This window comes from Carassius auratus, chromosome 26, assembly GCF_003368295.1.
Source record: "Carassius auratus strain Wakin chromosome 26, ASM336829v1, whole genome shotgun sequence".
Taxonomy (NCBI): Eukaryota; Metazoa; Chordata; class Actinopteri; order Cypriniformes; family Cyprinidae; genus Carassius; species Carassius auratus.
In genome coordinates, this window is record NC_039268.1 from 2,963,671 (window position 1) to 2,988,294 (window position 24,624).

At 38.6% G+C, this 24,624-nt stretch overlaps 3 protein-coding genes across 3 annotated transcripts; 1 reads left to right on the plus strand and 2 right to left on the minus strand.

The window, feature by feature from the left end:
* Positions 1-7,210: 7,210 nt before the first annotated feature.
* Positions 7,211-9,597, plus strand: LOC113044756 (tetraspanin-1-like). The gene is made up of 7 exons (XM_026204931.1): positions 7,211-7,330; positions 7,415-7,615; positions 7,711-7,785; positions 8,740-8,847; positions 8,924-9,058; positions 9,140-9,223; positions 9,433-9,597. Exons 1-7 carry the CDS (start codon positions 7,277-7,279, stop codon positions 9,517-9,519), a joined length of 744 nt encoding a protein of 247 aa, XP_026060716.1. The 5' UTR covers positions 7,211-7,276; the 3' UTR covers positions 9,520-9,597.
* Positions 9,598-10,602: 1,005 nt separating this feature from the next.
* LOC113044755 (bestrophin-2-like) lies at positions 10,603-14,980 on the minus strand. Its single transcript, XM_026204930.1, has 9 exons — positions 14,788-14,980; positions 14,616-14,710; positions 13,804-14,037; positions 12,632-12,786; positions 12,443-12,520; positions 12,214-12,366; positions 11,996-12,076; positions 11,724-11,878; positions 10,603-11,252 (listed from the first exon to the last, which is right to left on the minus strand). The coding sequence occupies exons 1-9, from the start codon at positions 14,937-14,939 to the stop codon at positions 10,604-10,606; spliced, it is 1,752 nt and encodes a 583-aa protein (XP_026060715.1). The 5' UTR covers positions 14,940-14,980; the 3' UTR covers position 10,603.
* A 3,651-nt stretch (positions 14,981-18,631) lies between these two features.
* Positions 18,632-24,221, minus strand: LOC113044086 (ATPase asna1). The gene is made up of 7 exons (XM_026203687.1): positions 24,049-24,221; positions 23,068-23,215; positions 22,653-22,801; positions 21,571-21,721; positions 21,296-21,403; positions 21,013-21,210; positions 18,632-20,219 (listed from the first exon to the last, which is right to left on the minus strand). The coding sequence occupies exons 1-7, from the start codon at positions 24,189-24,191 to the stop codon at positions 20,091-20,093; spliced, it is 1,026 nt and encodes a 341-aa protein (XP_026059472.1). The 5' UTR covers positions 24,192-24,221; the 3' UTR covers positions 18,632-20,090.
* Positions 24,222-24,624: the final 403 nt, after the last annotated feature.

Genomic DNA, 24,624 nt, shown 5'->3' on the forward strand with positions numbered 1-24,624 from the left:
TTTGTATTATTATAGTAAAAGTGTATAATAAAAACAGCAGTAAACCAGTAGTTATTTATTTATTTATTCATTTATTTGCTGCATATCACAACAGTGCCATTTCCTTTCACCTCAGTGGGCTGAAAAAGATATCCGTGAAGTGTTTTTACATCTCTCTTAAATTATAACTAAAGATATATAAGGACATTAAACATTAAACTCATAGCTAAACTGGATGATTCAACAAAGTCGCTATGAATCGCCTGATGAACTTCTCTTCCAGAAACTGTTTCTTCTCTTTTCTCACACTTGTGAAAGTTCTCGGGGTGTAATGTTATTCCTTTCTTTGTGCTTTAATTGTGAGAGTTCACATATTGAGGACCAAGATGGCGGTGCGTACACATTATAAGGCTCTGCGTGTCTCAAATTTTTGCAATTTTGCAGTATTTTTCTGGCTCATCTCGGGTCTGTTCATACTGAACAGCTTTGCTTTGACATCCTTCACCCTACATGAGCTTTTGGATATTGGTGAGGACTTTTACAACAGTTTTATCACCAATCTTCATATCATCCCTAAGATCTCCAGAACACCCGAGGCTACGCACTCTACCTGGCCGGGCGGAAGTGCGTGCAGGCGGCGTCGAGATCGTAAACAAAGGCAGGGGAAGCGCGGAGGTCTAAAAACTAAGCTAAAGCTAACACCGTTCCGGCTCTCTTTACCCTGCATTTTCCTCACTAATGTGTGGTCACTGGTGAACAAAATGAACAAGTAACGACTTTGCATCACCCACAGTGAGAGGCTTTTGGATTGCAATGTCATGGTTTTCACAGAAACATGGCTACACAGCAACGTACCCAATAATGCTATTGAGCTAGCCGCACTCTACACGCTCCAGGTAGATAGAATGGCTGATGACTCCGGCAAAACAAGAGGCGGCGGATAGTGTATTTATGTTAACAAAGCTTGGTGTACGAACACCTAGAGTTTCTCATGGTTAAATGAAGACCTTTTTATCTGCTGCGGGAGTTCGCTTCCTCCATTATAACCACAGTCTATATTCCACCGGATGCTAATGCAAAGCTTTCTTTGAATTAACTTCATGTGGCCATTAGTAAACAACAGACTGCTCACCCGGAGGCTGCTTTTATTGTCACGGATGATTTTAATCACTGCAAATTAAAGACAGTGCTCCCCAAATTCCACCAGTATGTTTCCTGCCACACCAGAGGAGACAAAACTTTGGACCATGTTTACACAAACCTTGAAGGAGCTTACATCATGACCCCCTCCTCCACCTCGGACAGTCTGATCACTTTTCTTTGTTTCTCACCCCTAAGTATTCACCCCACATCAACCGTGTGAAGCCATCAGTGAGGACTATCAAAGTGTGGCCAATTGGAGCAGTCTCTTTACTTCAGGACTGATTTCAATACACAGACTGGAGTACTGTATGTTTGCTTCTCAGGCTGCCTGTGGCTCTCACATAAACATTGATATATATACCTCCTCTGTACTGAATTACATCAACACCACCACTGACAGTGTTACAACAGAAAAACAGATCACAACATACCCTAATCAAAAGCCATGGATGAAGAAGGAGGTGCGACTTCTGCTGAAACACTGTAACACACGTAACACTACCTTCAGGTCAGATGATGCTCAGGCCTACAGCAAATCTAGGGCTAACCTGAAAAGGGGCATCAAAAATGCCAAGTACTGCTACAAGCTGAAGGTAGAGTAACACTTTTCCAACTCTGATCCCCGACGCATGTGGCAAGCATCCAGGTCATCAGTGACTACAAGTCCAGCAACTCCACTCCAGTGTTCACAAATGTTTCCTTCCTTAACGAGCTGAATTACTTTTATGCTCGCTTTAACAGCGACAGCAAGGTGACGGCCACCAAAATCACACACTCAGCAGACCACCAATCTCTCAAACTCACCTCCACAGATGTCCACACTGCATTGAGCCAGATCAACACATGCAAGGCTGCTGGCCTGGACGGCATTGCTGGTCGTGTGCTTAGGACATGAGCAGCTTGCAGGGGTCTTCACAGACATTTTCAACCTGTCCCTCACCCAAGCAACTGTGCCTGCATGTTTTAAGTCCACATCCATCATACCAATACCGAAACACTTCACCCAGAAGTGCTTAAATGACTACTGCCCCATAGCACTCACACCCATCATTATGAAGTGCTTTGAGCGGCTGGTCCTAGCACACCTCAAGGACTGCCTCCACCCACACTGGATCCACACCAATTTGCCTACCATAAAAATAGGAGCACAGAGGATGCAGTATGCAGTGCTGCACTCTGCACTCACATATGTACGGATGTTGTTTGTTGACTTCAGCTCAGCATTTAACATCATCATTCCCTGCAAGCTGAGCACAAAACTTGAAGACCTGGACATTAACATCTCCCTCTGCAACTGGATTATGGACTTTCTGACCAACAGACCTCAGGCCACACCTGCTCCACCACCATCACACTCAACCCCGGCGTACCACAGGGCTGTGTGCTGAGCCCATTCCTCTACTCCCTCCACACCCACAACTGCAAACATGTGGATCAAACTCCATCATTAAGTTTGCAGATGACACCATGGAGACTGGCCTCATCAGATACAATGATGAGACTGCCTTCAGGGAAGAGGTACAGCATCTGGCCACATGTTGTGCTGACAATAACTTGCTTCTTAACACCAGTAAAACAAAGGAGCTCATTGTGGACTTCAGGAAGAAGAAAATAAGCATGCATGTCCCCATCCACATCAACAGGATGGTTGTTGAATGTGTATCCAGCTTCAAGTTCCTGGGAACCACCATCTCTGAGGACCTGTCCTGGACTACAAACACCTCCAGCCTGGTCAAGAAGGCCCACCAGCGCCTCTTCTTCCTCAGGACACTGAAGAAGAACCAGAGTCTTCAGCCATCCTGGTGAACTTCTAACGTAGTGCGATCGACAGCATCCTGACCAGTTATATGACAGTCTGGTATGGGAACTGCTCAGTGGATGACCACAAGGCAATACAGAGGGTGGTGAAAACGTTATATTCCGCGCACGAGCAGAGAGATTCGCGCTCGCGCATTATATTAATGTACTTTCGTGCTACAACAAAGCACTCTCGACATTTGACAGGGAAATAACGCCATATCATAATGCCTAAATATAAGTAACATGGCAAAGAGTGGGAGAGTGTTTTAACTCTCAAAACATGAAATATACCTGTTGAGGGAGAGATGACATGAAGGCTCACTGCAACTCCAAAATTGGAGCACAAAAAATGAAATAATTTTATCAAAATCTATTCATATCTAAACTATATATATAACTATCCTAACCTGTCTTTTATATCTTTTTATCTCAGGCTATATAAGCAGCCGTCTCACCCAGGTAAACTGATTTAACTAGACTGAAGCAACGACATGAGATGTCCTTGCATATAGCACAGCAAAGTATGCAGTACTCATTCTGTATCCGGACCCGGACACAGTGGGCTTAAGATGTCAGATGTAAGATGGCAAGAGGCCATGCCCCTTGTGGAGTGTGCTCTAACCCCATATTGGACACTGGAGCCCAGAGGACGAGTAGGCCAGACCTATCGCCTCCACTGGATAACCTAGGCTTCAAAACCGAATGACCTTTGGTGTGGCCTCCAAGGCACACAAAGAGCTTTTTCCGACTGTCAAAATGAGGCAGAACGATCAATGTAAGCTCTTAAGGCCCTTACAGGGCAGAGTATTTCCAACTCCTGATCATCCTGAGAAGGAGGAAGTGCGGAGAGAACAACAATCTGGTCTCTGTACAGAGTGGAGAGAATCTTAGGGGCATACCCGTGTCTTGACTTCAGGACAACCTTGGAGCTGCCAGGCCAAACTCAAGACAAGAGGGTCTCATGGAGCGTCCCTGTAAGTCTCCTACTTGCTTAACCGATACTAGCACTACTAACAGAGCGGTTTTCAGTGACAGAGAACATAAGTCAGCAGTCTGAAGCGGTTCGAAGGGCGGTTCTTTAAGCCCCCAAAGAATCATGGATAGGTCCCATGTGGGGAGCATGAAGGGGCGAGGAGGGTTCAGCCTTCTGGACCCCTTCAGAAAACAAACAACCAAGTTGTTTTTGCCTACGGACTGCCCGGCTATGGGAGCATGAGAAGCTGCGATAGCTGCAACATAAACTTTAAGGGTAGAGGGAGTATGGCCCCTATCGATTAAGTCTTGGAAGAAGGACAATATCTGAGATATGTCACAAGTGAATGGGTCTTCACCCCGGGCTGTGCACCAGGCAGTGAAAACTGACCATTTAAGGCTATAGAGGTGCCTAGTCAATGGAGCTCTAGCCTGCAATATGGTTTTCATGACGTTCTCTGGGAGGTCTACCGACCCCCTAGCCTGACTACGTCAGACTTTGTACTTTCACTCAATTTCATTTAGCTTCTGTACTCAGTCTGAGATAGCAAACTGTCTCACAGTTTTCCTCCGGTCTCAAAGCAGGCGGCCAATCAAGGAACAGAGGGTGGGCTGAGAGCCGTGACATAGACGCTAAGTGCCGAATGTTCGATCATAGTTAAGGTTAAGCATAAAGGAGGAGCCTGGGCCAGGCATGGGACAGAGTATTCTTGACTTTGGAAAAATTAATTGGGCAATGATAATTGTCTTTATAGGACGAAGAGGTGGACCTCTGCCCTCCAAAAGATGTCCCAAATCCTTTGAACATTCTGGGGATGGATCTTCCATTCCTCTGAAGGGAGGTTGCTCCTGGACAGCATGTCCGCCCCTGTGTTCAAAACGCCCTGCACATGCACTGCCCTCAAAGAGAGCAGATGGTTGTGGGCCCACACTAAGACACTTTTCACTAGAGTGAATAGGTGTTTTGAGGAGAGCCCGCCTTGGCGATTTATGAAGGAAACCACATGTTGTCCGACTGGACTAGGATGTGGTTCCCTGCCAGGAGTGGTAAGAAAGCATAGAGAGCTTGACATACAGCCACCATTTCCAGGCAGTTGATTATAGAGCTTGCTATCTGCACTCGTCCAGATGCCATAAGGTCTGACTTTCCGCCTGCCAACTTTCCCCACTCTTGCCCCCTGCTCATACCAGCTGGGGTTCATCCCAGTACAAGGGTTGACCTGGACTCTGGGCATTCTAACCCAGTACTGGGCCTGGCGTCAGACTGCTCCACCAAGTACGGCACAGCAAACATGACACCGAGCCAGTCCTTCCCCCACTTACCTGTTACCCAACACATGGGAAGAAACCAGCTCTACACGAAGGTTGTAAAACCTCGCAAAGGTTATAGGTGTTGCCCAGCCAGCAGCTTGACAGATGTCTGCCAGAGAGGAGCCGTAAGCCAATGCTCAGGAGAAAGCAACACCCTGAGTGGAGTGAGCTCTCACCTCCAGGGAGCACGGTTCACCTCGGAATTGGTACAGAACTGAAAAAAAATGATTGGAGGATGCTTTAAGACACAGGAACTTCAGCTTGAATGAATCTAGATCAAAGAGACCCCTCTGGAGTCCAGCCAGGACAACAGAGATATCCCATAAGGATCCAACCCTCTGGCACCACCAACGATCAGGTCATGCCACGTCCACTGCATCATGATGTGCATGACAGGAAATAAAGCATGACTCTGACCGAGCACCACATGGGTCTTATCGGCGAGAAGAACACCAATTCGTGATTAGACTTCACTTTGCAGTAGGAGTGAGAGGTCCGTGGGGTATGACCCAGCGGAGAAGCTCTCAAAGTCAACCTAAGAATTCCCATAGCATTAGCCGGCTGTCCTCTGCTCATGGCAGAGAAACCAGGATGGGTAGTGACAGAAGGGTCTGCTCCACTCCCCTTGAGGAGAGAGATGCGAATATAGCAATGCCATGGTCATATGCCCACAGTAGATGCATGACTCATCCACGAGCACTGCTTCAGCATGCTGAAGGTCCATACACTGAAGACAGCAATAATGGCCATTGACAGAGGACAGAAACCAACCACATCCAGAAGGACACATACGAAACAGCATCTTGAAAAAGATGCAAATCGTCCTTGATTTGCCTTTTCAGAGGAAACTGTTCTGTTAGCTGAAGCGCCCAGGGTAATTGCCGATGACAGGGACACCGCTGTAACACTATAACAACAACCAAGAACAGCCCTCCGAAAATATGAAGAGTGGATGCACCTGTCGCCTATTTATACCCGTATGCACGGGGAGTGGCTCAGGTATGCAAAATCCACTAGCCAATTTCCACTGGCATTTTCTCTTAAACTCAGAGATTATTGGCCTCCCAAGTGAGACCCCATATGTCGTTCGACTTAACTCGTAGTGACCAACAGATATGTAACCTTACTACTCAGGCCTAGAAGTAAATTGCTGCTAAAACTGGTCAAGTATATAATTATTTTATTGTCAAAACACTGCACATAAATATTTTTTATTTTTATTTTGGAATCGAAATAAGGAATTGATAAGAATTTAAATCAATAAGCAGAATCGGAATGGATAAAATTCAAACAATACTCAACCCTAGCCACATGTTGTGAAGTTCACTGATATCTGAACTTTTTTTGGACACTGATCAGTTCATGGAAAAATTCAAAAAGAGGTTCTTTGGTGCAATGTGCACACCCATGGCCATACTGAAAAATAACTTTGTAATTTTTAAATAAGTATTCAAATTCAATATAGCTGAGTGTTAAAAAAATAAAGATGATTATCTTCGTTCAGTTATTCCATTTCTAAGTAATTCCAAAGATAATGCAAGTTAATCAGTATATATAGTTGCATTAGTGGCCAAAGGTATTGTGAGTAAAACATTATGACAAATAAAACTTTTTACTTTTGATACTTAAGAACTTTTAAAAGTTTTTTGTTCTTTTGTTTTTTTTTACTAGGTAAAAAATTGTCTTTACAACATTTACTTGTAGTGGAGTAGTATTTGACCAGTAGTATCTATACTGTCACTCTAGTAATGAAGTTATATACTTTGTTCTTCTCTGTGTCTGACCCACAATATTGATAAATATTTTAGAGGGATAATTCACTCAAAAATGAAAATTTTGTCATCATTTAAAAATATTACAAATCAAACAGTTGATGGTAGCTATTAAGTTACGTAGTATAAAAAATGTAAAAAACGAACATTTTTCAACTTTTTTGTAAAAAATTGTTTTGTTCATACAGGTTTGGAACAACTTGGTAAGTAATTGATGACAGAATAATCTTTAATTCAACATACAAAGTTTGTCTTGACATACATAAGGGTTTTAACAGACAAACAACAACTACAACAACATGAAGGCGACAAGATGTTTAAAGCTGGTTTCCACCTTCTACAGCTTCCTCTTTGTAAGTAAATGTTATCTGGTAAATAATGAGTGAGTAGCCCACAAACATATAAACGATGCACATTTTCTCTTTCACACACTGTAGTTGGGTGGGTGTGCGACTGCAGGATTCGGTATATGGTCACAAATAACCAAAAAACCATATGAAGTATTACAAACCGTCGATGGCACCAAGATGCTGACGATTGGGACCCCAATACTGATTGCTGTGGGCTGCATCTTCATTCTGATGGGTTTGATTGGCTTTTGTGGCACTTTGAAGAAAAAAAGCTGGATGCTCTTGGTCGTAAGTGTCAAATAACAAAATGATTACATAAATAAGTATAAGCCAAATGTGCTGCCCTGTCTTAATTTGTCTGTTCTTTTTAACTTTCATTTCAGTTCTTCGTCATTGTACTTATCATCTTCATCCTCCAGGTCATCGCAGCAGTGTTTATCCTCCTCCCAAAATCTGTGGTAATCAATCTTTCATTGAAATCTGGAAAATGTTATTCAATGTGGAGAACTATTATATATATATAACATTTTAGTGAATTTGTTGGCCTTCTGAAAAATATGTTCATTTACTGTACATGTAACTCAATACTTGATAGGGGCTCATTTTGTGTGAATTATTGCCTCAATTCAGTGTGGCATGGAGGTGATCAGTTTGTGAGGGTAATATGCCTAAATAAACTTTTTTTTAACTTTTCCATGACATTCTAATTTATTGAGATGCGCCTGTATATTGTCCTTCACATACATATATGAAATGTATATATGTCTAAACAAAATATGTGTATGTAAGAGAAGAATGTATGTGGAAACAGAAGGCAGTTCAGGCGTGATCAGTATCTCAGTATTTCAGCAAGCTATTGGGTTTTTGTTGTTGTTGTTTTAAAATGTTATCATCATGAAAATGTCACATGGCCTCGTCTCTTGAGCGAACTGTGATTTCAGTACTCAGGCTCGCTCTCAAGTCTTGTTGCCAGATACATGTTTAATAAACGTCTATGTATTTTTTGTTTGTTTGTTTGTTTTCCACTTAATTTATTTAGGAAGTGAATAAAGTGGTAGGTAGCAAGTTAGGGACATCGATATCATTATATTATTTCCATAACTCAAGATTTGCTAAGGTAATACATTTGATTTGATAAGGTAATAAAACACTTAAAAATAGAGAGTAATAATAAAAAATTAATTCAGTCCGTTTGATGTGTTTTTTTTTATGAAGTTGCTTCATGTAGCATATATTTTTGTTTGTTTGTTTAAGGTTAGTTTGGTCATTAACAGAGAAATATATATATATACTTTGACTCTTTTTGATCAAACTAGAGGACAAACATTAAAATGTTAAAAATTTGTGAAAGTTTTCCATTATGAACCAGAAATTTACCCTTGGCCAACCTACCTTCCTTTTCTGGTCAACAGAAGGAAAATGCATTGAGCAGCTTAGAGGTCAAATTCGTTGAAAGTCTTGAGAAGAAATATGGCCAAGACCCATCATTCACTGACACATGGGATAATACTATGACCAAGGTAAGACTAGCCCGCATGCACGTCAGCTGAGTTCGATCTTATAAATATTACAGTTTTCATTTTTTATTAATTTTAGCTGAAATGCTGTGGATACAAAGGCTATGATGACTTCACAAGTTCAGCTTTTGTGAAGAAGAACTCAAACTATCCCAAACAATGCTGCAGTAATGATCCAAATCCAACATGTGGAAAAGACAAAGCTAAGGGAGAGGTACTGTCTCATTGTGCCAAAAATACAGTAAAAAAGATGATAAAAGCATATTTTCTTGAAGATATTTAATTTCTGTTTTAGAACATGAGGGGCTGCATTCATGTGCTGTTTGACGAAAATATACCCATATCTGGAGCTTTGTCATTTCTGATCGGCATTATAGAGGTAATAATACGTGACCCTTGAAATACCCAAACTTTTAACAATTAGAAAGAAATTTAGTTTTTTCTTGTATAGTTTTGTAATCCATATTGGGAATGATGGATCTCATGGTGTTTTGAGAGAGCCTTATTTCCCTGAAGGCATCATATTCAAAATAAAAATCACTTCATGACGATGTGTATTCATAATTAAGTTTCAACCCTTTTTTCCAGATTGTTGCCTTAATTGTTTCACTGAAAGTCTACCAATGCTTGAGACGCTTGCCTGATCTCCCAGACCCTTGTGAAAATAATCTGTGATAAACTACTATTGATTTCTCTTTTTCTGTATCTGTCAAAGTTCTTTGTGCTTTATTATTGCATTTGACAAAATATCCAGAATTTTCTATGAAACATGATGTGTGAAAACAAAGAAAGTTTTTTAATTATTAAAATATATAATTTACTAGTATCTATAGAAATTTAACACTTTCATGTTTCAGTGTCTAACAAAAAATATATATAAAATGTGCATAGTGGCTCCTAATTTCATTCAATAAAATGTATGCTTCTTTTTTAATAACTTGACCTAGCAGAAGAATATGATGATTTAATAACAATGGTTTATAACCTTGATAATGAGGTCATGAAACATTTCTGTAAGTGAATCCTGTTGTGGAATAATTGAAAGCTGGAAAACTGAATTAAAACTTTTATTACATTTTATTAATCTGAGTTCTTTCTATTCCTATTGTACGACTACAAACTGCAGACTTCATTCAGTTGTAAACTATATAATATGAAGAATAACTTTGTCTAGCTTTATTTGTTTATTAATATGTTGTTTCTTTTTCATATTGCACTTATGGATCAGAAAGCACCAGAAGCCTTACAATGCTGCTATACTGCCCACATGAGGATCATTTCCATCATTACAGTTTGGATCACTATCAAACCTAATAATCATCTGAATGCTATTATTCATATTTATAAAAGCAGTGCCTGTGTCATATTTATTAGTTACATGATTGTTTTTTGTCACATGTTGTTATATTAACTAGACATGCACTCGATTTATTTTCAAGAAACTAGAAAAACTAGATTAATTTCAGTGCTGATTATCATTGTTCTGTCACATGATCACTTTAAGTCTAAAAATAGAGTTTAAAAGGTCAATAATCTTCAGACAAAAGCATCCACACTTTTTGATTGAATGTATAATTATATAAAAATATAAACACGATCATGTTTCTCAACATTTGGTCACTGTTTGACCTTACTTCCTGACCCTTTGACCTCTGACCCTTAACCTACACACTGACATTGAGTTTGACCATTAGAGGGCAGCAACTGTGAGTCTGCCAGCATCTGCTTTCTTTCTGAATTCTGTGGAAATGTGGAGACTTCAAGCGATGGGAGTCAGTAAAGACACTGCTTCTGCTTTGCTGTTGGTGGGTTGTGGTTTCGGGGTCATGACCTTTACCGGGTCACTGATTGGCTGAAAAGAGAAGAAGTCGGGTACAGAGCGGTTGGTGGAATTTGAGGCACAGAAATGAGACTTGACTCGTCCCAGAGCGAGAGGACTCCTCCTCCCTGCAGATGTCTGTGCTGTGGGTGGTGGGATCTTTGGCATTTCCATCATCTTCTCATCTTTCTCTTCATCTCTTCCATCTCTCTCCCCTTGCGTGTGGAACTCCACACCGGACAGCGGAGGAAAGGTGCTGATGAGTCCTCCACAGCTGCAGATGGTGCTCTGGGTGGTGTCCAGCTCGAGTCCAGATGGCATGGATCCGGCTGTTCCCGTGCTCCTCCCCATGCTCTTCTCTTCTTCATCCTCTACGTCAGCAAAGGATGGTTGTGGGCTGACGGAGCGTGTCAAACGCTGCAGCTGGGCGGATGTGCGCCGTAAGGCTCCACCCATGAAGCCTGTGGGAGAGGGGGCGGAGCCCAGGAGCCGGTTAAAGAGGGCGAGGTTGTGATTCCGTGTCACAGATTCTTCCAGGTTTTCAGCAATCTCCTTCAGAGGCTGGAAATGCATGTCCTCTTTGGGAATTCTAGTGATTTAAAATGCCCCCCACCCCCAACCCCCAAAAAATAAGTTATCTATTTTTACTTCAGCAATCATTTCAGAACATAACATTATAATATTGTTCAAAGAAATACACTACAGATGTTTCTAAAAGAAGTCTTTCACCAAGGCTGCATTTATTTGATAAAAATTATATATATATATAAACAGTAATATTCAGTAATATGTAATTCAATAATTCAGTAATATTCAGTAATATGTGCTGTGGAATATATATATATATATATATATATATATATATATATATATATATGTATGTATGTATGTATTTGATCTAATAAATGCAGTCTTAGTGAGCAGAAGAGAATTCTTTGAAAGACATAAAAAATCTTACTGGTCAAAAACTTTTGATTGGTAGTGTGTGTGTGTGTGTGTGTGTGTATACACAAAGTTGAAATGAAATGTCTGGTCTGAAAAGATTTGTGTGAGCACTGACGCCATGTCGAAGGTGGAGCCTTGGAAAGAGGGTTTGCGCAGCACAAAGAGCGTAGCGGCTGTGTACGGCGGACGAGGATTCGAATCATTCCAGTAACGATCTCTCTCCATCTTGGGCAAATCTCCATACATCTCATCCACTGCCATCATAGACACCTTTCAAACACACAAGCAAAGGGAACGACTCAGTGTGAACGGACAAACCAGTGTGTGTTTCTTGACAATGAAAGACAATTCGAATTAATTTGATATACTGTAAATAGTAAATAGAACCTGGAAGTTTCTATCAATCAACCAGTTGGTCTCAAAGTCGTCATCATCCTCACCAAATGGATTTATAAGCTGCTCTGCCACCTGACAAATAATTACACAATGACACAAACACATATTATTGATGACTCACACTGCAATAATTAGTCAGGGAATGGTACGTTATTGGACAGGATTATATGTGAAGAGGGATTTAAATCAAAGTATTCCTGATTGCTGACCTTCAACCAGCCAGCATAGAAAAAGAATTGCAGAAGAGTAAAGATGGGGACGTAAAGGTCAAGGTCGTGACCCGGATAACCCTGACTCGGGTCCAGAAACTGACGACCAATCAGACAGACCAGGAAGAAACTGTACACGGCCAAAGTCACAACCTGAGATTGACAAGAACATCATGTTCAAATTCACCATAAAACACACTGAGTCTCTTGTCTTAAGCATGTATCTCACCTGTGTGTAGACCAGCGGTATGCTGATCATGTCATAGTGAAAAAGCATGCTGCACTTCCCTCTGAAATCATTCAGCTCCTAGAAAAACAACACAGAAGACAGAACATTTTTACACTAGAAATTAGAACTAGTGTTCATTTACTCTAATAAATACTGTAAAACTTCTAAAGGCCTTTTGAGTGTAGTTACCTCCAAAAGAAGTTTGTAAGTATTGTCATCTTTGATTCTGCCCTCACAGCGGGCGACTGCGGCCAGGTTCGTGAACCACACACATGGGATCCAGTACTTATTATAGGGAGAATGTAAACTCTCAAACTTCTTACGCTCTTCTCTTGTCATAAAACCTAGAAAGAGGGAGACTTTCCTCATTGTCTTATATGAAAGCCAAAAAAGTAATTGAGACTTTTCAGCATACAATTCTGACTTTATTTCTTGCATTTTGCACTTTATTCCTTGCATTATCTTACTTCAAAGCGATTATGTTACTTACCATTTCCTTGTATCACTGATAAAATAGATAACATCATAAATACAATAACAATTGTACAGTGTTCTACAGCATCTAATACTTCAGTTTCATCCATCGCACCCAAAAAAAAACTGCAGTGCTTTACAACTATAGGACAGGAAGACATAAATAAACTTATCACTGCATCTAAACCAACAACATGTTTATTAGATCCTGTACCCTCTAAAATACAGAAAGAGTTGTTACCTGTAGATGAAGAACCGCTTCTTAATATTATTAACTCGTCGTTATCTTTATGTCACATCCCAAAACCATTCAAGCTGGTAGTTATTAAGCCTCTTACTAAGAAACCACAACTAGATCCTAGTGAACTGGCAAATTATGTCTAAAATTATAGAACAAATGGTGTCTGCTCAATTGTGCTCCTTCCTGCAAAAAAAAAAAAAAAATGCCCTTTCTAAAGTTACAAATGACTTGCTTCTTGCCTCTGCCCAAGGCTACATATTGCTAGTTTTACTTGATCTTAGTGCTGTGTTCTACACCATAGATCATGATATACTCATAGATCGATTACAAAACTATACAGGTATTCAAGGCCAGGCTTTAAGATGGTTTACATCCTACCGCTCCGATTGCTACCACTATGTTTATTTTAACGGGGAGTCATCTCAATTATCAACAGTAAAGGATGGCGTGCCACAAGGATCTGTCCTAGGTCCTCTGCTATTTTCAATATACATGTTGCCCCTTGGTAAAATTATTTATAATAAAATTACATAATATAAATTATTTAATCTGTAAAAATGTAAAACTACATTTTTTTGCTATGCACATCTAGTTGCTATGGTGTTGCTAGGCTGTTACAGTTACTAGTGTGTCTCTAGAGTGTCACCTGCTTCAACGACGTGATCCATGGTGGGGAATCTCTTGAAGACGGCCATGCTGACGGAGCGCAGGATCAGGAGTGCGGACAGACTGGCGTAGCGCATCAGTGTGCGGCGCAGCAGCCTGCCTTGCTCGTCCCCACCCTGAAGACCCCCCGAGAGCGTGCACATGATCCTGTCTGGCAGCGGGATGGAGGTGTACTGATTCCACCAGCGGTTCACTATTAATGTCACGTAAAACCCTGCGGTAACATAAAAACTAAATCAAGTTGTCTTGGGAATATATGTATATACTTATGTTTCTGAAAAATTAATTGACATCATCCTCCCAGACATAATTTTTGGCGGGAAAATAACATCAACAAACAGCAATGATGAATCCTGTGTTGTTTTGCTGTATTAGCTAGTTTGACTTAAAATACCATTTTATACACTAATTTTCAGAAGTATTTTTTGATGCATTAAATTGATTAAATGTGAAAGTAAAGGCTTATAAATTATTATGAAACTTTTTATTTTAAATAAATTTTGTTCTTTTGAACTTTCTCTTCATCAAAGAATTCTAAAAAGACAACAACATCATGGTTTAACACTGAAGACTGGATGCTGAAAATTCAGCTTTGCATCTGAAGAATAAATCATATTTTAACAATTTCACAATATTAAAATTTTTACTGTATTTTTGTTCAAATAAATGCAGTCTTGGAGAGTAGAAGAACTAAAGATGTTAGCGTAAATGAGGGATATTTATTCATCTGATGACATTGAAACATGTTGAGCATGACTGAATTTAGTGGTTATACTGTGGATGTGCATATACCTAATACGAAGGACATTGGGATGAGACTGGCGTAGTTGTTGCAGTAAATAGAAAGCTTTTCAAAGTATCTCTTCTGATCGTCTGCAAGGAAGAATCTGGAGAAGAAAATGACAAAAGTAAAGTATAACTCACAATCAAAGCATCAGATGAGGACATTATCACAGCCACTCACCTGTATGAGATGCTGATTGCTGTGTACATGGCGAAGAAAGCCAGGAACTCTTTGTACAGGACCTTATAGATGCTTCCCTTCCAGGCCAGCAGCAGTTTGGAGAAGCCGCAGAAGCGCGCATTGGCCACTCTGGCGGTGTAAGTGACGGTCATCACGCACCACTGACGCCCCGCACAAACTCAACGTGTCACTACTTCCTGACGAAAACAAGGAGCGAAGACCAGATCAGGAACACAACACAGGCAAGAGTCTTTTTGATATGAGTTATTTATACATTTGTTCAAATAAATTACAAAAACAAAGAAAGCAGGGGAAAAACATGTTTTAATAATAAAATTAATATAATGCTGAACAGATGAGTGGTTCGGTCTCATTGATATTTAAATATATTAATACAAGTTTTTCATTTGAGTGAATTTTTTTTATTATTATTTTACAAAACTGGTGTCTAATAATCTGTGTCAATACATGATAATCATACTATTTTTTATTTATTCTTAATTCTACTTATTATTCTCTTTTTCTTCATATACAAACTATTACAAATTTACAAAAGTAAATCGGTAACACAGAAAGCATATTAAATGCAAGTTTAGTGTCAACTTTAATTATCAAATTACTTAAAGAGAAAAATAAAATGTCAACGTAGTGGTAAAATAATATTTTATTGTCATTGAGAGTCACATATATTTATGAAAAAAATGAAACAACATACTTATTCTGACATGAAAACATTAATATATACAAGAGAATAAGTGATCACACACTAAATTTTATTATATTTTAATTGATCAAAAACTTCTTGCTGACAAATGGATAAAACCTGGTTTAAAATGGTGTTGGAAAAGATTAATTTGTATTAAATATTCAATAAATTTATATTAATTATAGTCTTTTAATGCAACCTAACAATTATTGATCTAAATATGCCTGACGAGATTTTTGGTATAAAATTGTCATTGTGTAAATCATGTCAAAATGTATGATACTCATACTTTTTTGCTCATAAAAAATTGTATTCTTAAAAAATGACACATTCTAATAAATGGAAAAAGTCAATTTAAAGCTGTATTATATATTAGATTTCTTATTAAATATCCCATCATATTGTTAAATATGTATTATAAATACATAACTATAGTTTCATGTTTGGGATGTCTTTTTGAGTATTATTATGTATTTGGCTGAGGTTGGCATAAAACTATGTTTAGTGCATATGTGAAGATATCCTGCTGTGGATCTCATGGGACAAGCGCTTCGTCATCTAAAATACAGAAGTAGGTAAATGTGGGCATATACACTTACTTTCAGGAAAATATGCTGAGCTGCCACAGGTGTTTATTTTTCCACGGGATTTCACACGCGCTCTCAACAATTATGCACAAGAATAATATTTTGCCATAAACTCATATTCAATTACCAATATACATTGTCACAATACTGTTTAATACCTTTAATTTTGTATTTACAATGAATAAAGTTTATTTATTCAATAAACTTTACGTAAACATAATTATTAAGCGTTCTTACCTTTTCTCCTCAGCCTCAGAGGAATTAAATCTTTCACAGGATGTTCCCGAGGAGCTGTATGTCATGTGTACAGACAGACTGTCGTTCATGACGTCCTGCCAGGAGCTCGAGGGTCAAACGCACCTCCTTCATGAGGAGGTGGGACTTTGAGAAAGGACATCATCTCTGCATCCTCCCAGATGCATTAGATTAGAAGCAAATGCCACCATACAAACACATGATCTCTTCTCTGCAAAAACTCAGCTTACAAAAATGTAACTGTATGTGTGAATGTGCAGAGGAGGCGGGACACACTGTCACAGGGCTTCCACTTTGTAACAATGATGCTCAACTGCACAAATGTTTTTTTAGATAGTGTTGAAAAATATTTCTTCTTGAATTATGTCCTTGACATTTTAAAATATTAGTATTATATTATTATTTGCATCCCTTGGGTAACAAGTCAAAGGTTATGTAGCCTATAAATTAAAGGGTAATTTTCCATGTCAAAAGTTGCCTCATATAAAAAAAAATTATGATATTATTTTTGTAGTCAATTTATTACAACAGACCAATGTTTGAAATTTGACATCTTTTCAGTGTTTGCTGCTTTATTAATTGTTATAGTTAATTAAAAAGCCTCTAAACTGTCTAAATATAGATATGTTGAGGAATATTTTGACTTTTTATTATTATGTGTAATGTTACAAATAAAGTGTTCTTGTGAACTATGTCCTTGAAATGAAACGTTGATTATTATTTATTATTTTTCATTCAGTTAATGAAATGAATTGATTTGATGTGGTAAATGTGCGCTGCATTGCTCCAGCGGTGCTCATTAGTGCAGACTCCCGCTGCGCCTCACAGACCTGACGGATGGAGAGCGACAGGCAGGGATTTCACACTGACTCCGCCAAACCACACACTGCAAAGAAGTTAAACCAGAATGCATTGTGGAATATACATTCATCCTGCCATAATGCAGGTCATTGACGCTTCTGAATTTATGGAAGACGTTGGATGGTAATATCACAAACAGGAACAGAAACTCAGTCTGTTCTCCCTTGTAATCTTATGAATACCTGTGACATAAAGGCATTGTTCCGGCTCTATGGGGGTCTAGTTTGTCCTGGTTAGGGTCACGGATGAAAGGTGCCCTCTGAATCTCTGCAAAATACAGAAAACGTGTCAATGCATGCCTCTGGACTGAACTCTTCAGGGCTCAGAGGCAAACCCTTCACTCCAGAATGAAATCCTGACTTACTGGAAAACCTCATCCTGATTAAACTATTGAAATGTGGTTCCAAAATGATTTTGTAGTGATGCAATAGAACCATTTTGGGTTCTCCAAAGAAGCATTCAGGGAACAGTTCTTAAAAGAACTGTTGTTGTAACTTTAAGGAAAATTTTGTGAAGGTTCCATAAATATTAAAAGTTCTTTATGAAACAATCAATAAAAAAAAACTTTTATTTCTAGGAGTGTGAATGAAATGAAATGCATATTATTATTTCTATTTGACATTGGAGAAAAAAACTTTTACATTCAAACTTTTTCACAACGTTCTTATTTTTGAGATTTCCCTTTAGTGCACAAGTGTATGAACCATTTTTAATATTCAGAAAATTTTCTGAAAATTTAATTCATTTTGGTTTCCAATAGCATGAATTTTCCCCTTTAGGTGAAATGTTCCTTTAAAAGACTAACAAAAGTTTGGGGTCAGGAAGATTTTTAGTTATAAAGAAATTAACACTTTATTCAGCAAGGGTGCATTAAACTAATTAAAGGTGACACAGATATTTAAAAACGATTCTATTTCAAATAAATGTGATTTCCATTAAATGTTTCCACATAAATATGAAGCAACTGCTCTCAAAATTCATTTATTTTTCAAGTGCCGCAAATCAGCATATGAGAATGATTTCTGAAGGATTATATTGTAAAATATATGAAAAATGATACATTTTAAATTATAACAATTTTCACTCAGTTTTATTGCATTAAATCTGGGGTCACAAGTGATCACGGTTTTAAATAAATGCAGCCTTGCTGAACAAAGAACTTCTTTCAAAAACATTTTAAAATCTTACTGACTCCACACAAATTCCCATACAGTACAAGCAATCCCCTCATAACCTCTAACATCCTTATAACTCATGGTTCTGCAGTACTTTTTTGTTGTTGAATGATGTTTTTCAGTGTTCCTCTGCTGCAGTGTTTGAGCCTTTAACTGTTCTGCATTTTGCACGCAAGAGGTTTAGATGCAACGTAAAATGTTTTAACCTTGGTAGACAAAAGTTTCGCATTCACATAAATAACTGAACAGAAACACCTTCCGCAGTAGATGGAGGATAGTGTTTTATTTGCTTTGAAACTTGGTGTGCCTCTAGAAAAAGAAGCCAACTCTGCAAAGGCAGTAACAAGTAATAAGAGAACAAAGAAACTGGCAAAACCGACTAATAACTGATTAAAGATGCAAATCTTTCGGTCGGGCCTGTGAGTTCTTGTACCTGGTTTTCATGAACTAAGGAGCCCACTGCAAATCACAGGATGATAAAAGCAGGAAAATACACTTAACCAGCGTGGTATGGTATTGTCTAATAGTCATCTCTGTAGACAGACAGGTTGCAGTAGATTTAAACCAGCTCCTGATCCTGTGTTTTGATGCATGCAGACATTACTGCCAAATGATAAGAAGAACAGAAGTGAGAGGAAGAACAACGCATCTACATATGCTTCACAACCCAGAACCGGAAACAGACATGTCTCAAATAAATGTTAAAGACTACTGTATGTGAACGGAAATGATCTTAAGTCTAAATATATGCTTCACTTTAACTGCAAAAATTAAATTAGATCAATTGAATCACAATGTTTGTACACAGTAATTACAGTTTGGTTCACTGCAAATATTAGTCGATTACCTCTACGTTTAAAGGCATAGTTCACCCAAAAATGAAATTGTAGTCATTATTTACTCACCCTTGTTTTTACAAGCTTGTATGCAGTTTGTAGTTTTTGCATGAAACACAACAAGAGAATTTTTAACTGCATTAAAAGTCTAGGGTTTAGGACAACATGAGAGAATGAGTAAAAAAGAAAATGGCAAAATTATATTTTTTTGGGGGGGTGAACTATCCCTTTAACTCACTAAATATGCATCATCCACCATGTTTGGACCCTCTCATTGAACATCAATACTGACCAGAGCTGCCTTTCCCAAATACATCGTAAGCCTAAGTTGACTGTAGCTCCACTGATGGCAATGTGTCGATGATGTACTTAGGCTTACGATGCTTTTGGGAAACGCAGCCCACATCAGGAACCAAAATAAAGACTATTAATATTGACCAGAATCTGAAACAAAAGTTTACAGTATCATTAACTGATCCTAAATCAGATGTGCCGGGTAAAACTGAGCTAGTGACAGACATTTACACTGATAACACTCCTGTTCAAGCACTGAATCAGAGTCCAGATCTACATTCCTGTGGTGATATCAATATGAATCTCTTTTCTCAAACACGCATCAGGAATGAGTGTTTCTTAAGCTCAAATACATCATCATCAAAAAAGCAACGTAAACCATCAAGACTTTGTTTCTAAACAGGGCCTTTAACTCTCGGCCGACATTCATAACGGGTCACTGGAGCAATATGGCAATATGATCAGAAAACCGGAGAGAGAGAGAGAGAGGGGGGAAAATAAAAGTGAGGAGATGCCAACACCAGAGGGATGTGTGTATCGGGGACGAGGGATGCGATGGGTAGTGTTTGATCCGTGGAAATCATTTCAGTCACTTCTTGGGCGGACTGTAGGGATCCAGCAGCTGCTTGGAGAAAGTATTGACCTTGTCCGCTCCTCGAACCTCGTGAGGCAGCAGAGGCAACTTCACTATGTGGAAATCTTCATATAAATCCTCCATCTGAGAGAGAGAGAGAGAGAGAGAGAGAGAGAGAGAGAGGAAAGAAAGACAAGGAAGAGAAAAGACAAGAAAATGAAAGAGATAAAATAAGGAAAAGGAATAAAGAAACATTGAAAGGATTAAGAATTAAGAAAGAACAATGAGGTAAAATAAATGGGAAAGGAAAACAAGAGGAAGGAAAAAGAAAGAAAGAAATGTAATGAGAGAAAGTAAACAGGAGGAAGAAAAAGGAACAGATAGGGAAAGGGAAATGGGGAAAAGAAAGAGGATTAAGAAAAAGTAAAAGTAGAAAGGAAAGAAGAGGAGGAGGAAAAAGTGTAAAGAAAAAGTAGCGAGAATAGTAGAAAGATAGAAAAAGGAAAGGAAAAGGAAAAAAGGAAAGTTTAAAGGAAAAAGAGAAGATGAAAGGAAAAGGAAGGAGCAGGAACAGAAAGGAAAGAGGAAGAGGTTGAAGAAATTAGATTCGTTTTTAAACTACTTCCTGAAGGTACAATTAAATGTAACTTAAGTAAATGATGCATTGGTTCGATCTGAATGGCTTTATTTTCAGCCTTTATTATGACAGGACAATGTAAACAGACGGGAGCGGGAAAGGTCCTGGAGCTGGGATTCAAACGCGGGACGCCCGTAGCACAACGGCGCGTGATGTCAGAACGACAGATAATGATTTAATATAAAGATACTGAGACCAAAGCGGCACAGTGAGGAAGCTCCACTCTTTCTACTAAGACTAGAAGTCTTGTCACAGGTTTCCATACCATATAAATGCAAAGTCAAAATCACACACACACACCTGGTCCAGATACTTGGACTGAATCTTGTGTCGGGCTTCACACATCTTGCAGGGCCGCTCGCTGTCAGGGAACACCAGCTGGTTGACGATAATGTTGTGTGTGTCGATGCGACACTTGGCCAGCTCCTGAATCAAACGCTCCGTCTCATACAGAGACAGGAACTCTGCGATGCACACGCAGATAAACGTCGTCTGCTCCTGTGTGCCAAACAGAAATCAACATTCAGGAATCAACATTTTTGATCAGGCTTTGACAGGGACTACTGAGAGGGATGACACTCACCGGGTCTTTAAACTGCTCGCTGACTGAGCGGATGACGGGGAGCGTCTCTTCCAGTTTAGACGCCAGCTGATCTGCGTTCATGTCTCCAAGCCCCAACATGTTACACATCTGCACAAGTTTGACAGGAAGTCAAATTGCGTCGTTTTTTTTTTTTATAAACTTTCACACTTTTTTCTATGAACTTATATACATTTCTCTACCATACACTTGTATATTCCACTGTTCTCCAGTGCTATATCACAAACTCAGCAATTCCCAGAATGCCGTGCTGATACCTGTGAGATGAAGGGGCTGATCTGGTTCTTGATCTGCATGAGGCGGCCCAGTCCTCTCTCCACGATGGTGGGGAAGTTGAGCAGACGCAGAGTGTGTCCGGTGGGAGCCGTGTCAAACACCACCACCGAAAAATTCATGCCTTTCACTAACCTACACAAGGGGGAAAAAAAAGAGAATGGGACAAAATATATATGTATATTTTTTATTACTAATAAATTCAAATAATACAATTAATAGATTTTATCTAAAATGTATATTACTGGTATAAGAAAATTAAATAAATATATATGTTTTTTTTACACTACCAATCAAAATTTTAAATAATTATAAATTGTAATATTTTGAAAAGAAGTCTCTTATTCTCACCAAGGCTTTGATATCACAGCAATAAGTTACATTTTAAAACCGATTCAAGTAGAAATCAGTTATATTAAATAATAATAATAATAATCATCTCACAATATTACGTCTTTTAAAACATAAAAAATGATACTTAATTATTATTATTATAAATACTTTAATATTTGAGAAAGAGATCAAAATAAAAAAATAAAAAATCGGCATATTCAAATGATTTCTGAAGGCCCGAAATAACTGTATAAATGTATTTCTAAAATGTATTAATTTCTATAATAATAATATTAACAAATAATAAAGTAATGAATATATACACCACACATAATACATATTTTAAATATATTTTTTAATAAACAATAAAAAAAAACATTAAAACAGCTATTGGATGTGGGTGTAAACAGTGACTGTGGGTGGTTTGTCATCTAAAAGGCCAAGATAAAACGCGGTTTTATTTACTATTTTTTTATTACTGAATTATGTAATTCAGCGCACACTTTTATCTTTGTCTTTTGGAGGCTTTGAAGGAAAGTATGTAATGCTGCGATTCATTTTGGAGCCCTTCTGTTTCATTCTTGACTTACAACTCTTCATTGAAGAAGTGTTTGAAATGCTAATAAAGGCTGAAACCACATCTGGTCTGAACTGAGCAGTTTAGAAAGAGCTATTGCATTATGAGATTATTATAGTGCAACAAGAGATGCTGTGTGTCGTCGATGAGTCTGACCTCATGACCTCTGCATAGCTCATGGCCTCATCGATGCCAGGAAAAGCGCTCATGGCTTCCTGCATCATCTTCTTCCCCATACTGAGCATGTTATCCTCTTCGAAGAACTCATCGGGGAGCTCCGCCACACCCAGACTGGGGTCGATCTCCTATAGAGAGACACAACGATGGAGAACAGAGTCTTACCTCATGCACATCATCACCTAAACATGATTATAATGAGCTAAAATAAACACGGGTATATTGAACTATATCTCAAATAATAATTTAATAGAACTGCTTTTATGTGGCAACTCTTTCACAAGGTTGTGCATATGGACTGAGAAAGTCAAGATGGTCAATGTCTATGTCATTGCACAGTTTTTAGTGTACACACAGCATTTAGAGCAAACCGTGTGTGCCGCTGAGAACGTACCATGGCAAACAGGTTGTCATAGCCCTTGACTTTGGTGGGCACTTTGGAGAACTTTTGGTCGAAGGCGTCTGAGATGTTGTGTGCTGGATCTGTGGAGATGATGAGGACGCTCTCTCGCACCGCTGCTAACTGAACCGCCAGACTGCAACTGCAACACAGCAAGCCAAAGAAACTTACTCTAGATACAAGAACTCACAACCAGAGAAGAAATCAGCATTATATAAAAGGGATAGATAGAGGGTGAGTTATTAATGACATCATTTTCATTTTTGGGTGAACTATCCCTTTAAGATGGAGAAAACTTTGAATATCGGATGGTCTCTGAGTGTTACCAAACTAATTTGGTTGCATTATTATAATGATAATAAAGTTTCTTATCTAAGCATTTTCTTTTTTCATACAATAGAGTATGCATTCTTTATAAAGCAAACTAAATATGACAAAAAGTCAATCAGTTCATGTGAGAAACATCTTAAGTGCAAGAAAACACTTTTTGTGAATTCTGCCATTTATAAACACCTGTTGCAGTAAAAATCACATTATTATTATTGAATAACAAAGTGGCTGTTTCATAGATGGCAGGTATTTTATGATAAATATGAGCTACTTAGATGATTAATATCACCTGCTTTCATTTACATGTCTGTCTTTCTGTAATATTTTATCAAATAAATTGATTAATTGTTATTATACTTATAGAAAACGATTTTAAAAAACTACCTTCATTTAAGTATTTCCTGAAACATCATAAATGACCATCTCGACTTATACAAGGTTTTATATTTAGAGAATTGTTTTGTCATTTGCTCGTTTTTATGCATACATTTTAAGAGACACACTGGTGCGTTTCAACGTGTTTTCACCCGTAATGTAATATAGTAGTATAGAAACATGTTTGAATGACTAATCTATGTTGTTGCTAAAGCAGCACTGACAGCTAACAGCCTCTCAGCTGTAAAACCCCGGCGTTTATTCACTCACCTGCATGTTGTCTTGCCCACGCCACCTTTACCACCCACAAATATCCATTTGAGAGATTTCTGCTCTATAATATTCTTTAATGTCGGCTCTAAAGGCTCTACATCAGGCGCATCCTCAAACTCGTCTTCCGCTGAAGCTGCCATCTTGCCCTCAAGTCACTTAGAATACACCAAAGCGGCAGCGGCACACTCCGCCATGTTGGCTCCGCAACAGCAGAAACACCGCGTTAGAATGAACAGAGCTTAGATCCAAAATGGCCCACCTAGGGTCTCCAGTTACGACCGGAAGTGTGTTGATTACACTGATGACTCAGCCGGACTCTACCAACTGCTTTCATTCATTGCACAAGAATATTCCAGAAGTGATTATTTAGGTTTTACTTTATTATTAGTTGGAAGTGAAAATACACTTATAATAATAATAATAACACATGTTGGGTGAGCAGTGATTTCTCGTGCGTTGTTCATTTGTGTATTTGGAAGACAGAATCAGACAAAACATGTAGAAATGGAAGAATTTGGCAACCTTTATTGTATTATAATACTATTCTTGTGCCATTATTGCACATAAACGAAA